At 43.5% G+C, this 14,264-nt stretch overlaps 1 protein-coding gene across 3 annotated transcripts in view; it reads right to left on the minus strand.

Annotated features, from left to right (window-relative positions):
- The window catches only part of SGPL1 (sphingosine-1-phosphate lyase 1), a 63,051-nt gene extending 49,301 nt beyond the window's left edge, over window positions 1–13,750 (minus strand). The window contains exons 1-2 of one of the 3 annotated variants that reach the window (XM_025397207.1): window positions 13,520–13,750; window positions 12,743–12,812 (exon numbers count right to left, since the gene is read on the minus strand). In XM_025397207.1, coding sequence (XP_025252992.1) covers window positions 12,743–12,769 — 27 coding nt within the window. In that variant the 5' untranslated portion in view covers window positions 12,770–12,812; window positions 13,520–13,750. Of the gene's footprint in view, window positions 1–12,742; window positions 12,966–13,151; window positions 13,260–13,519 lie in introns of those variants that run through there. The other 2 variants (XM_025397208.1, XM_025397209.1) reach the window with 2 other exon arrangements.
- Window positions 13,751–14,264: the final 514 nt, after the last annotated feature.

A 14,264-nucleotide genomic window follows, 5' to 3' on the forward strand; every position in this document is an offset into this window, starting at 1 on the left:
TGAAAAATTATGCATTATCTGGGATGCCCCTCCAGGTTACCAGATTCTGATTAGGAGGAGGCCGTTTACAGCTCTGAAAGTTGTAGATAACTGACAGCAGTGCAAAGTAATCTAGATCCCTAAATGTGCAAATGCCGCCCTGCCAGGGAAAGGTCCAGCTGACGTTCCTCCCCCAGGAGAGAGAGTTGTTCTGCCTCTATTTGCACATTCATTTGATATTCCTGATCTATACATGAGCAGCTCTTTGGACTTTCCCTTTGAACCAGTTATAACATCTGCCTGGTTTCCTCTTTTGGAGTAAAACAAAATAGTCCACATGTATTCATTTTACATCTGTATGAGAGTCAGGATATTAGTTTTGAAAATTATCTTTTAACAAAAGCTAAAGATCTCTGCTGTTCCACAGACTCCTCTAACCCCCAGAAAATGCTTGCAAACATAAAATCTTATATAATTACAAAGAATTCAGGACATCCCAAAGGCCAGTCATAAGGGTCCATATTCCGCAGTTAATAACTTCTGTTCTACAATAAATCATAGAAATAGCCTCAGTATTACCAAAGGTCGTATATAGGTAAAGTAAGCCCATGACCCTGTGTCTCCTGTAGGTGAGAACAAGAGACATTGTTAGACATATCCATTACTTAAAATTCTGTAGGAAAAGCCCTCTAACTGCAATAAAAAGGACTGCAGCTCCGATCCATGCTCCAACACGGATGAACTTTGAAACCATTAAGTGAAAAAAGTCAATCAGGAAAGATCACATATTTACTTTATGATTCTGTTTACATGAAGTATCCTGACAAAGCAAATCTACAGAAAGTAGACTGGTAGTTGCCGAGGACTGGTGAGAAGGAAATAAGGAAGTGACTGCTGAGTACTGGGTTTCTTTGGAAAATGTCCTAAAATTGATCGTGAGGATGGCTGCACGACTGTGAATATACACACAACTGTGAACATACACACAACTGTGAATGTACAAAACACCAGAGCTGTACACTTAAAAAAGCATCATGACCTAACAATTCCATTTGTGTTCACCAAATGTCCCTTCAGCTAAGAAACCACCTAAGATTCTTTAATTCACAGGCTCTCTTTTAATAAAAAATAAAATTTAAAAGGCCTTCTGAAAAAGTTTCTAAATGTGCCAAGGACAGCAGAAAGTGCAATTCCAGAAACAGAGAGTAAACCTCTAGACTCCAAATGAAAGCAACCATAACTACCTAAGAAAAACTTCTCTAAAGGTATATTTTTACACGTTTATAACCAGGATTATTAACTGCTAAAATGATGAACTTTTAAAGAATATTATTTTTTTCCCAGCAATTCCTAAGCACATACTGTAGCAACTACCCAGATATCTGAAAAGGACAGTGACCTTTGAGTATTCCCCTGAACTGTCACCTCACCACTACTCTTGTGGACTTTGAGAGTCATGTTAATGTGTTCTACAGAAAGGCAGCTGTGGTGTCCTAGAAAGTCTGGACTGGTAATCAAAACCTTCGGCTCTAATTTTAGCTCTCACTTAGAAGCTGTGTGATGTGTGGCACAACACTAAACCTCTATGCAACTGGATTTTGCTCATCTGCAAAAATAGATGCCATTGGGATAATTCAACAAAAAGTGCAGGAGGAAAAAAAAAGATACCACCATCCACTCACAGGGTTGTTCTGAATATTAAATGAGATAAGGTAATAAGAAAATGACTGCAGATAATAAACACTGATTAAATATTTAGTGAACCTGAATTCTCTGATGATAAACATTTTCCTTTTCTCTTCAATAAGCAACAAGGAAAAGCAAACTTCCCAGTTACAAAGGACCTGGAAGAGGCTTTAGGTAGTTTGATTCCCATGCCTATGTTGCATTTTCTTACAGATGGTGGTAATAAAACACACCTAGTAATGAGCTATTTCTCAGTTTTCTAAGAAAGATGTTAAGTCAACTCTTAACCTTCAACAATCTATTAAATCAATCAGAAGGCTTCAAGTGCCCTCTGGCCTACCTATAAAAACAGGATTAAATCAGTTACCTACTACCTTTACAGATCATAAACCTCTGTGTTTTCAGTCATCCAAATAGACTGTTGGCTCCTATGGTCATGATTCTTGGGAAAGTATTTGAAAACGTTTTCAGAAAGGGCTGGGGAACAGAGCCTTAGGCTTTCTTCCACACTGGCCCAATACAGCCAGACAGGGAGCAGACTTACCATGGCATCCTCATATTTGCCTTACATCCCCTTTCAGAAGAATGTGAAAACAGAACTTTCAATTTGCCTCAATTGTCTCAAAGACTCGGTGCCATTAAGACTGGAACTCGGCCGGGCGCGGTGGCTCAAGCCTGTAATCCCAGCACTTTGGGAGGCCGAGATGGGCGGATCACGAGGTCAGGAGATCGAGACCATCCTGGCTAACACGGTGAAACCCCGTCTCTACTAAAAATACAAAAAAAAAAAAAAAAAAAAACTAGCCGGGCGAGGGGACGGGCGCCTGTAGTCCCAGCTACTCGGGAGGCTGAGGCAGGAGAATGGCGGGAACCCGGGAGGCGGAGCTTGCAGTGAGCTGAGATGCGGCCACTGCACTCCAGCCTGGGTGACAGAGCCAGACTCTGTCTCAAAAAAAAAAAAAAAAAAAAAGACTGGAACTCAATACAGAATTGATCTGTTCCTTTTTAGACCCATCTGCCAAAATGAATTCAAAAGAATGAAATTAAATGCTTCAGCGAAAGCCTCCAAACAACATGGTCCCCCAATATTGAGTATAAAGTGTTACTACATTAGCCACTTAAAATCTAAAGCATTCTAGAAGATTATGATTTTAACCTGAGAACTAACTACTACAAATATTTTAAATTCTGCCCTTTAACAGGGCCCTTTTCATACTTAAAAAGAACTAAGGTTGCTTTGTTCCCATCAATTGTGTATTAACATTTATAGACTAGATAAACAAGAATGCAGTAGGCTTTACTCTCTGGGGAAATTACAGAAAAGGAAAGGCATTTCACATTTTAGAATTGCCTGTACAGGCTGGGCACGGTGGCTCACACTCATAATTGCAGCACTTTAGGAAGCCAAGGCTTCTCAATGAAGATGGTAAGAGCCCCAGAATTCAAGGCTACAGGGAGCCATGATCGCACCACTGCACTCCTGCCTGGGCAACAGGGTGAAACTCTGTCTTAGAAAAAAATAAAAATAAAAAATAAAATAAAAGTGTCTATACAGCTTCAGGAAAGAGTTCTCAGTGCTCTCCTCCATGTATGGTACGCAGATGACAGAAATTTAACATTTGCTGCCCAAAGCTAAATCAGTAAGTTATATATTAAAACTCTCTGGGAGTGTAAATTAGTACAACCACCTTGGAAATCTGTTTGGCAGCACACATTACCACACAGCAACTCTACGTTTTATGTTTACCAGGACATGTTCAAGAAGGCAGCAGTGTCATTCACAATAGCCAAAAAACTAGAAACATAAATGTTCTACAACTACAGAACAAATTCATTACAATACAGTTATACATTGTAACACTACACAGCAACAAGAAAGAAAAACTAATGCTACCTAAGAACATGACTGAATCTCACAAACACAATGTTGAACGAAAAGGCCACTCACAAAAGAGAATATACTGCATGTTTCCACTTTATGTAAAGTTCAAAATAAGCAAAACTAAGCAAAACCTTTGGTAGGTTTCAACTGGGAAGGGACATTAAGAAGCTAGCTGGAGTGCTGGAAATGTTTAATATCTTGATGTGGGAGTATATTCATACATAAATATTTACTGACCTGGATAATTAAGATTTATGCCTTTTACTGTATGCAAATTGGACCTCAAAAAAAAAGCCCTTTGATTTTTTTAAACTCAAAAATGACTCATTCACTTTATGGGATAACAGAACAAATCACTGATACATAAAGCCCGAATAACGAGCTAGGACTGTTCTGCAGTTTCTGCCTATACTAACAGGCAACTCATTCGTCATACATTTGCAGTTTCCTATTTCATGACAAAAAGCTGATGTAGCTATATTACGTTATGTCAAAAAGCAAATTATATGAAAAGCTCAACTTACAAGATGTAACAATTTTAAATCTGAATGCACCTAGTAACAAAACCTCAGCAAATATACAGAAAAATCTATTAATAATAGAACTAAAAAGGAGAAATAATTGATAAGGCATGACTTGAAGAGGTAGCCACAAAACAGAAAATCCAAGTGGTTGGTAAACACTGAAAAGGGTACTTAACCACATCAATTATCAGGAAATGCATATAGAAATTACAATTACATTTATCTGCTTACCAGATTGGCAAAAAATAAGCTTTATAAATATCAGGTTTGCCAAGTTGGGTGGATATAACTCTCATATATTGTTGATAGTGGTATAAATTGTATTGGCCTCTTTAGAAAAGCTTAACAATATCTAGTGAAGTTAGGCATGTACGCCTTTACAATCAGCAATTCCACTCCTAGGCATAAATCCCAGAAAAACTCTTGTACTTGTGATCACTTGTTATACAAGAACGTTCATAACAGTAATGTTTGAAAAAGCCTCAAATTGGAAACAACCCAAATATGGATTAAAAGCCAAATGGATAAATAACTGCAGTTTAGTCACACAATAAAATACTATATATACAGCAATAAAAATGAACTTAAACTACATGCAATAACATGGATCTCATGAATACTGAGCAACACAGGAAAATCACAAAAATAAAAATACATACGCATCCATTTACATCAAGTTTAAAAAAAACAAACTAAACTTAGGATGCATACACAGGTGGTTAAAACTATTTTTAAAAAGGCAAGGGAATAATTATAAAAGTCAGGACAGGGTTATCCCAAGAGGGGAAGAAAGAAAATATCTGTAACAGGGTGGAGCGTACAGAGTTAGAGATAAATGGTTTATTTCCTAATCTGGTATTGTTGTTTTATTATTGTTCATTAAAATGTAGATATGTGCTTTCTATACTCTTCTGTACGCATAATAAATTCCAAAATAAGTTTTAATTAAAATGGAGAGCAAGCCCTTCTTTAATTAAAATGGAGGGCAAGCCCTTCTTTTTCCCTTTCCTCTTCCTCTTCACGAATGAAACACAAACCTGACAGGTGGAACCCCAGGCAGCTACCCTGGCCCCGGAGGTGATGTACTACTGATAGCAGAATGACAAGACAGAAGCAGCCTGGTGCCTCAAAGACCCAGGAATGGCCTTATTGGCATGGCGTGGCATGGCGTGGCATGGCATGGCATGGAACTGTATTGGTATTGCATTGTATTCTATTGTATTGTAGTACTGTATTGTTGTGCTGTATTGTATTGTACTGTGTTGTAATTTTTTTGAGACAGAATCTCACTCTGTTGCCCAGGCTGGAGTGCAGTAGCGTGACCTCGGTTCACTGCAACCTCCACCTCCCAGGTTCAAGCGATTCTCATGCCTCAGCCTCCTGAGTAGTTGGGATTACTGGTGTCCACCCTCACACCCGGCTAATTTTTGTATTTTTAGTAAAGACGGAGTTTCACCACGTTGCCCAGGCTGATCTTGACCTCCTGGCCTCAAGTGATCCGCCCACTTTGGCCTCCCAAAGTGTTGGGATTACAAGCTTGAGACACCACGCTGGGACAGTTTTCTCTTAAAGAAATATATTTATATCTTCTAAAAAATTTCTATTACTTTAGGTTTTTCTGTTATATACACTCAAACCTAATTCTAGCTGATGCATTCAGTGATCTGGACACACGAAAACTTCTAAAACTTAAAGCTGTCCAACAGTGGAAAGAACTCCCTGAGAAAGTATGTAGCCCTCACTCCTGACAGGGCATTGTAGAGGGATCCCTAGGCAGCAAGAAAGCTGGACTGCAGGACTTCTAAAGGCCCTTCAGGCAATTAAGATTCTAAGGCTACTACTGGAACAAAGCAGCTCTGGGCTTGCCAAAGCTGTGGCAACTGTGTGCCTCTGAATCTGTCCTGTTAAAATCAGTGGGAACATTCCCTTTCTATAATAATCCATATCCTATCCGTCTTCAAGATTCTGTTCAAGAATTATCTCCTCACTTGTGCCTTTTAAGACAAACTTGACCTCAACTCCAGCATGCTGGGTGTTCTCCCCTCCAGATGACCTCCTCCTCCAGATCCTCCATCCAGCGTTTTCCAGCTCGGCTATGTGCCTGCAGATGCCACCCTCTGAATTAAATCAACCAGACTCCTTAACCTCTGGTTTCCAGTTGTGTTAGACCAATGGGAGGCTACAGCAGGAGATCAGAGGGTAGGAAAAGAGTTTCCAGTATTTATTCCCCTTGATTCCTTTCCTGCTGGGTCACTGGCTGGCATTCCTACAGGTTACCTTCTCCTTCATTTCAACTCTCTCAAAGTTTCAGAAACTACTCCCTTCCTTGCCCTCTCACAGGCTTAAGAGTGTAATCCCAACTACTCGGGAGGCTGAGGCAGGAGAAGCATTTGAACCCGGGAGGCAGAGGTTGCAGTGAACGAAGATTGAGCCATTGCACTCTAGCCTGGGCGACAGAGCAAGACTCCATCTCAAAAAAAAAAAAGAGTGATAATGGCTCTCCTGTTGCTAGCAAGCCCCTAGATTTTTCACCTAGATGTTTTCCTTAAATCTGCTCAGCCTTGTAAATAGTGCCTTGATCCCTTAGTACGCTGTTGGATTATGCCAAGATATGACTGATATATCCACAAAATACTTGCAGTCTTCACTATTCCATCTTCTCAGAGGGCCCCTACCTCCCCTTTCCCCACAGCATGGTTTTCTCTCAGTAATTGGATTCTGTACGTTTACGCATACAGACTGATTCACATCAATTCCCTATGGAAATTCTTAAACCCAGGCTGATTCTCAATTCTGCCACCAATGTGCACAAACTGTATATAATATTACATTGTATAAAACCTAATTAAGACGGTAAATATTACTAAAAATTCCTGACACATAGACTGAAAAGCTAAGTCAAATACTGGGATTCGGATTCTGTTTATAACTCCCTTTTCCTTTAAACCAAAGGCTGTGGAAATGATTATAGATCTGTTTCATTTACAACATTGGGAGAATGCCAAATACAGTGCTCAACCTGCAACGGCCACTCAAATGTCAACAAATTTTTTAATGTCCTATCAACAATCCCAATGAATTTTCCCTTTCTTCTAGCAAATCCTACAAACAAGACACAAGGCTCAAATAATAGAACAGAGCTACTAAGGTCAATCTTTCAGTTTATTGCTTAAATCCCATTTGAGATTCAGAAAGAAAGCATCCCTGAAAAAGATTCAAGGGTCACAGATACGCTCAGGGACCTGGAAAGATTCAATTTTTGAATCCCAAAAACAAAACTGAGGGAAGCTTGCTGTTTGCAAATCAAGAAAAGAGTGGTGCAGAAATGTTGCAAAGGAAAGCATTTCTTAAGAATTCTGTACTGCTGGCCGGGCACGGGGGCTCACGCCTGTAATGCCAGCACTTTGGGAGGCCGAGGCGGGCGGATCACGAGGTCAAAAGATCAAGACCATACTGGCTAACACGGTGAAACCACGTCTCTACTAGAAAAAAACAAAAAACAAAAAAATTAGCTGGGCGTGGTGGCGGGCGCCTGTAGTCCCAGCTACTCGGGAGACTGAGGCAGGAGAATGGCGTGAACCCAGGAGGCGGAGCTTGCAGTGAGCCGAGATCACGCCACTGCACTCCAGCCTGGGTGACAGAGCGAGACTCCGTCTCAGAACAAATCTCAAAACAAAAACAAACAACAAAAAAAAAAGAATTCTGCACTGCTATAGAAGATCATGCTGCACCATCTCCAATATATATTCCTGAGCAGCAGGGCTTGACCCATGGGCAAAATAACCCCAAGTGAGACAATAAGAGACACGTTAACCTCCAAAAAGGGAATCATTCCCCCAGCCATATGAAAGCATAGACTACACAGATATCCAGGTATCTATGGTAAGAAACTTCAGAACAGCTTCTCACCACTATTGACATTCTAGGCCAGATAATTCTTGTTTGCGGGAAACTCTGCATTGTAGGATGTTTAGCTGCATCCCTAGCCTCTACCCACCAGATGCCAGCAGAACCCTTCAGGTGTGACAACCCAAACTGTCTCTAGACATTGTCAAATGTCACCCAGAAGGCAATCGCCCCTGGTCAAGAACCACTGCCCTAGATAAGTAATTATCACTCAAACGCCACCTAGCACTACCAGGCTACACATGCTCATCTTGATTCATCTATGAATACCAGCTAATTTACTCATCATTTTCCAATGGGACAAGAAAAAAGCCACCTAAGGGGTAGACTGGTTTTATAAAGTACGTTTTTCTTAAAAACTACAAATATTTGGCAACTTGTAAAGTGATACCACCCTCTAGCACCAAGGAGGAGAGTATGAATAAAAAGAATGGTTGCCAAGTGGGGAGAAAGGCTGCTACTAAGCTACCTGACTTGAATTCCCTCTGACATCATCACAACTCTCAGCAGATGAACATATTCATTTTATTCTCTGAGACACAGGTGGAAAGTATTGCAGTCTATGACATCCCACATACAGCAAATGGAAAAAGGCAAGCAAACGATCCTAATCAAATGAGGACAAAATTGAGGGCAGGAACACACTGAGGGCTGATAGCCTGAGCCCGTCAGTCCGGATTCAAGGCTTGGTATATGTGGACTCCAGGTCATCTCCAGGTCTTCTCTCACAGCATACTGTCCACACAAGTAGTTTTCAACCCTATGACCCAAAGTCCTTTTTTTATAACAAATATTCTGTAATGCCCTTTTGCTATTCTGAAATAGCATTTAAAGATTATAATACTATATCTGCAGACACAAATTTTAAAATTTCAATATAATTCGTTAAATGCGACACAAAGGAAAATAAAAAACAATTTTTTTTTTTGAGACAGTCTCGCTCTGTCGCCCAGGCTGGAGTGTAGTGGTGCAGCCTCAGCTCACTGCAACCTCCACCTCCTGGGTTCAAGCAATTCTCTAGCCCCAGCCTCCCGAGTAGCCAGGATTACAAGCGTGTGCCACCATGCCCAGCTAATTTTTGTATTTTTAGTAGAGACAGAGTTTCGCCATGTTGGCCAGGCTGGTCTAGAACACCTGGCCTCAAATGCTCTGCCTGCCACAGCCTCCCAAAGTGCTGGGATTACCGGCATGAGCCACCACGCCTGACCCAATAAACAAGAGTTAATAATAAAACATGTATTTTCAGACAAGACTACACTAGAAGAAAAAAGATTCCCTCCTCCCGCAGTCCCCCACTCCCAAAGTGCCCCCTAGAGGGCGGAGCTATCCTACCCCATCTGCTCCACACAGACCCTCTCCCATCAGTCTTAATGGTCAGCAACCTCTACCCTTACCAGGGGTAAGGACACAAAGTAGGCAAGAGGGAGGGACCTGAAGTCAGACCAACTGAGGTCAAACTTGGCTCCACCACTCAACTGCTGTGATTACCCTCTACAGGCCGAGTTTTTCACCTGTAAAAGAATGATGCCAAAGGTTTTTGTGAAAAATAAGTAAGTACAGTATTCCTACACTTAACATGTAATACACACTCAATAAATGTTAGCTATCAGAGTTAACATTACTATTCCTGAATCCACCTTGCATTGTTTCCTAGCTTTTGCTCACTTATTCCATTAGCAGAAAAGATGAGAGACTGGATATCCATTTATCAGAGACACTCTTCAACAGACTCATGTATAATATAAGCTGCACCACAGGCCAGGTGCAGTGGCTCATGCCTGTAATCCCAGCATTTTGGGAGGCCAAGGCAGGTGGTTGGATCCCTTGAGCCCAGGAATTAGATACCAGCCTGGGCAACATGGCGAACTACCATCTCTACAAAAAAATACAAAAATCAGCCGGGCATGGTGGCATGTGCCTGTTGTCCCAGCTACTCAGGAAGCTGAGGTGGAACAATCATCTGAGCCTCAGAGATCAAGGATGCAGTAAGCTGAGATCACGCCACTGCACTCCAGCCTGGGCATCAGAATGAGACCTTGTTTCTAAAAAACAAAAAGAAGCTGCATCACATGACTTCTAAGATTATTTCTAATTCTGAGATGCTGCACTGCACTGAGGTTATTTTTTCATTCACTTAGGTCCTTCCTTCCCAGTTGGAGGGCCAAGAATGTGTATTACATATCATATAAGTTAGAGAAACACCTCATAGAATGATGATTTAGTGTGCCACTGAAAACCCAGCCTTGGTTATTGGTTATTTACCATTTAGTTCCAAATAGTATTATACATTACAGTCAAGGAATGAATGACAACTTTTCCAGTGAAAGCACTTCATGCAACACGTATGTTGTCTTCAGAAAGTGATGATTGCCTAGGGTCACTCACATCTATGTGGATTAATTCCTTATAGCAACAAGCAAAGCAACACTCCTAAACATTCTAAATTAACAGGTGAGGAGGTGAAAGGTGGTGGCAACAGCTAGAGAAATACCTCAAAACAAAAATGATTCCAAAGTTAATATTCCGAGTAAAAGCAGTCATTGTTCTGACTGTTAAAGTAAATGCATAGACCCTAGAAGTAATAAGCATATCTCTGTGCATGGGGAAATATCTTATGTTTAAAACCTATAATTTACATAAACATATCCTTCTGTAAGAGGATAAACAGAAACTGTCAATTGCCACAAGTCACTCTGCATTAACCTTCCAGGAGGCTCACAGCGGTTTTTTCTGGGTGATAAATTATTGCACAGGGTAGAGGGGAATGAAGGGGATGTAGGAGATAGGGGAGATTACCAAATCCCCTTTCCTTTTGCTTACTTATAGTTTCCAGTATTTCTAACATAGTGGTCTTTTAATAAGAATTCTAAGTTATATAAGGGTATTAATTAAAACTGAAAAATCCATGAAATTTGGGGCAAGAAACTATCTTAGATGAACTTTTCATGGGGATCTGTGGGTAACCTAAGTATTCATCTATGTCTCTCACATACTACCTAAAATTATCCTAGTTCCCTGCCTCAAATCACAATGGATCAAAACTTAGTTTCTCTCTTCTTTATCCACCCTGCAGACCTTATAGGTAACGCCACTACGATGTCAGTACCCAGTATAAGGGAATCTCACTACCAGTTTTTGCCAGTTTCCCAGTGACACCAACCCACCCTCTGGGATAGTGAGATAAAAAGAGAGAAACGAACTGTTTTTAAACCACTGATTTTGCACTCAGAGAAGTGACAAAAACAAACAAACTTGGCTGGGCATGGCGGCTCACGCCTGTAAGTAATTCCAGCACTTTGGGAGACCGAGGCAGGTGGATCACCTGAGGTTAGGAGTTTGAGATCAGCCTGGCTAACATGGCGAAACCCCATCTCTACTGAAAACACAAAAATTACCCATGCATGGTAGTGTGCGCCTATAATTCCAGCTACCCGGAGGCTGAGGCAGGAGAACCCAGGAGGTGGAGGTTGCAGTGAGCTGAGATTGTGCCATTGCACTCCAGCCTGGGCAACAAGAGCGAAACTCCATCTCAAAAAAATAAAAGATAAAAAATAAACTAAACCCGGACACTATCTATACCACCATTTCAAAGCTATAAACTCCCCACAACTCTCACACTAAAAAGCCCGTAAGGAATCATAAAAGTCCCAAAAATAAAATGTCATTTTGGTAAACGCACTTAGCAACGCTATTCTTCCCTGCTCAGTAAAACAGCACAGAAAGATCTCAGGAGGAGAGGAAACAGCTCTAAAGCAGGCATACCTCTCTGCCCAACAAAAGAACTTAAATTCAGACTGGTTCAATCCAACAAGCATTTGTTAAACACCTACTATATTCAGAGCACCATGCTAGGTGTTTATACATCTCTAAACAAAGAAGACATGCTTATCTGCCTGCTGAGGAACCATAACTCTAATCTGGAAGACAAACACTCAGATAAACCAATATATGGCAGACCCTGATAAAACGTAATAATAAGAGGTTTCAAAACTGCTCTGGTAGTATGGGAAGGGAGGGATTAAAACTGCAAGAATTATGAAAAAGAAAGCCAGGAGAGGTGACTTGTACTCCTAGTCCTAGCTATTCCAGAGGCTGAAGCAAGAGGATCACTTGAAATGGGAGTTCCAGGCTACAGTGAGCTATGATTATCCCCGTAAATAGCCACTGCACTCCAGTCTGAGGAACATAGCAAGACCTTGTCTCATTAAAAAAACAATAATTTTGAAAAAGACTCTTCAATAATTTAAGTTCTACATATACCGTATTGATATATTTAATTCAGCTATTTATTCATCCTGATCATTCATCCAAAATAAAAGGTGGTTGGCCAGGCGCGGTGGCTCCCGCCTGGAATCCCAGCACTTCAAGAGGCCAAGGCAGGTGGATCACCACAGGTCAGGAGTTCAAGACCAGCCTGGCCAACATGGAGAACCCTGTCTCTACTAAAAATACAAAAATTAGCTCGGTGTGGTGGCGTGCGCCTGTAATCCCAGCTACTTGGGAGGTTGAGGCAGAAGAATCGCTTGAACCCAGGAGGCAGGTGTTGCGGTGAGCTGAGATCATGCCACTGCACCCCAGCCTGGGCAACAGAGTGGGAATTCGTCTCCAAAAAAACAAAACAAAACAAAATAAAAGGTGGCAGAAATGCTCAGCTACCAAAAGTAAGCATCAGAGGTGAAATCTACACACTGGGATCCTTTGGACTAAAAAAAAAAAAACGGAGACAAGTGCCTTCGAACCAGGAGGATGTCTGCAAAAGGCTCACCAACATCAGAAGGTCTGTACTAGGCATCTTCCTCTTCCAGCCTCCTCTCCGCGCTCCCCTTCTTCAGACTCTGTAAAAGGGAACCAGGTTTGTTTACGTCTAGAGCTTTAAACTGTCTCGCCGGCCCGCCTAGATTCGCCAGAGCAGCCAAGTTATGGTTCTCTCCCTCCTTTGAAGGCTCAGATTTCACTCCCAGATATCACACTCCACCCCCAGCACCCCAAACCAGCGAATCAAAATCCTGCTGCAACTAGGTTTCCCTCCCACAGTTGATGAAACTAATCCAGACCCAGACTCCCACAAAGCATTCCACCCAGGTGGAAACTAGGGGAAACGCCCCGTCTGCGCGCGATCGGGGTGCGGAGCCCAGCCTAGACCACCCAACCCGGGCTGAAGGTGCCGAGGGTGCCAGGGTCCTGCCTCCTCGCACTCCCTTTAGAAGCAGCACGGCCTCGCTCTCGTTGTCCCCCCTCCCTCCTTACAGCCTTCCCCTCCCGTCGGAGGACCAGCAAATCCTGGCCGCCCACGCCCACTCCTACCCCGCGGCAGGCGTGGGCTCCAGACCCGCCCCACCGCGGCCCCGCGCCCGCCCGCCGTCCACTCGCTTGGACCTCGGCTGCAGGTGCCCACGCCTTCAGCCCGCCCCCGCCCCGGCCGCAGCCGCCCCTACCCCGCCTCTGCGCGCCCCCGGCTCACCCGGCCCCTGCCCTCTCCTCATCCCGCGGCGCCTCCGTCCCGACCCTCACCGCCCCCCGGAGCCCGCGGCGGCCCCTCCACCTCCTCACGCCGGAACCAGCTTCCCGTCTCCTTCCCTCGAGCACCCGGCCGGCTCCACCTCCCGCGTCTCCCTCAGCGCGCGACAGACTCGCAAGCCGCGAGAACCAGAATCCACTATTGCCGCCGCCGCCGCCGAGATTGGAGGCCCGGCAGCCGCCGGCCTCGCCCCTCCCGGAAATGGCTCCGGGGGCACCGGCCCGGCTCCCGGACCCTAGCGTGCGCGGCCCCGCTGCCACCAGCCGCGCGCACGCCCGGACCCGGGCCCCACGGCGTGTGCGCGCCGCCTACTGGCCAGGCAGCGGGCTGCACCCAGGCCCTCCAGTGAATGTCTCAACTAGGCCGTCCTGGGGCGGCTGTGGGATGCCGACGGTCACAACTTCTCTTCCAGACTGCCTTTAACAAAAAACTTCCTGGTCACATTTGGTCACTTGGAGCCTCCTGAGAAAGTAGGGCTGCAGGGCATTGTACAAACTAATCCAAAACAGCCACAGAGTTGGGTCTCTTTCCTGGGCCGGGGACTTCATTTTTCCATCGAGGTCAGTGGTGCCTGAAGAAAAGCAACATGGAAACTCATTTAATGGAAATCCCATCCTCATCCTCCCCTCCACCACGCCCCCCCTCCCCCCGCGCCCCAGAGGCTACTCTGCCATCACTACTTTCATGAGCAGTGCTGGGAATCTCCTTATACACAAGTGCAAGGGGCCACTGGGATCACAAAGGTCACCTTCATTTCCAGATGAAAAAA

Source organism: Theropithecus gelada, chromosome 9, assembly GCF_003255815.1.
Source record: "Theropithecus gelada isolate Dixy chromosome 9, Tgel_1.0, whole genome shotgun sequence".
Lineage (NCBI taxonomy): Eukaryota > Metazoa > Chordata > Mammalia > Primates > Cercopithecidae > Theropithecus > Theropithecus gelada.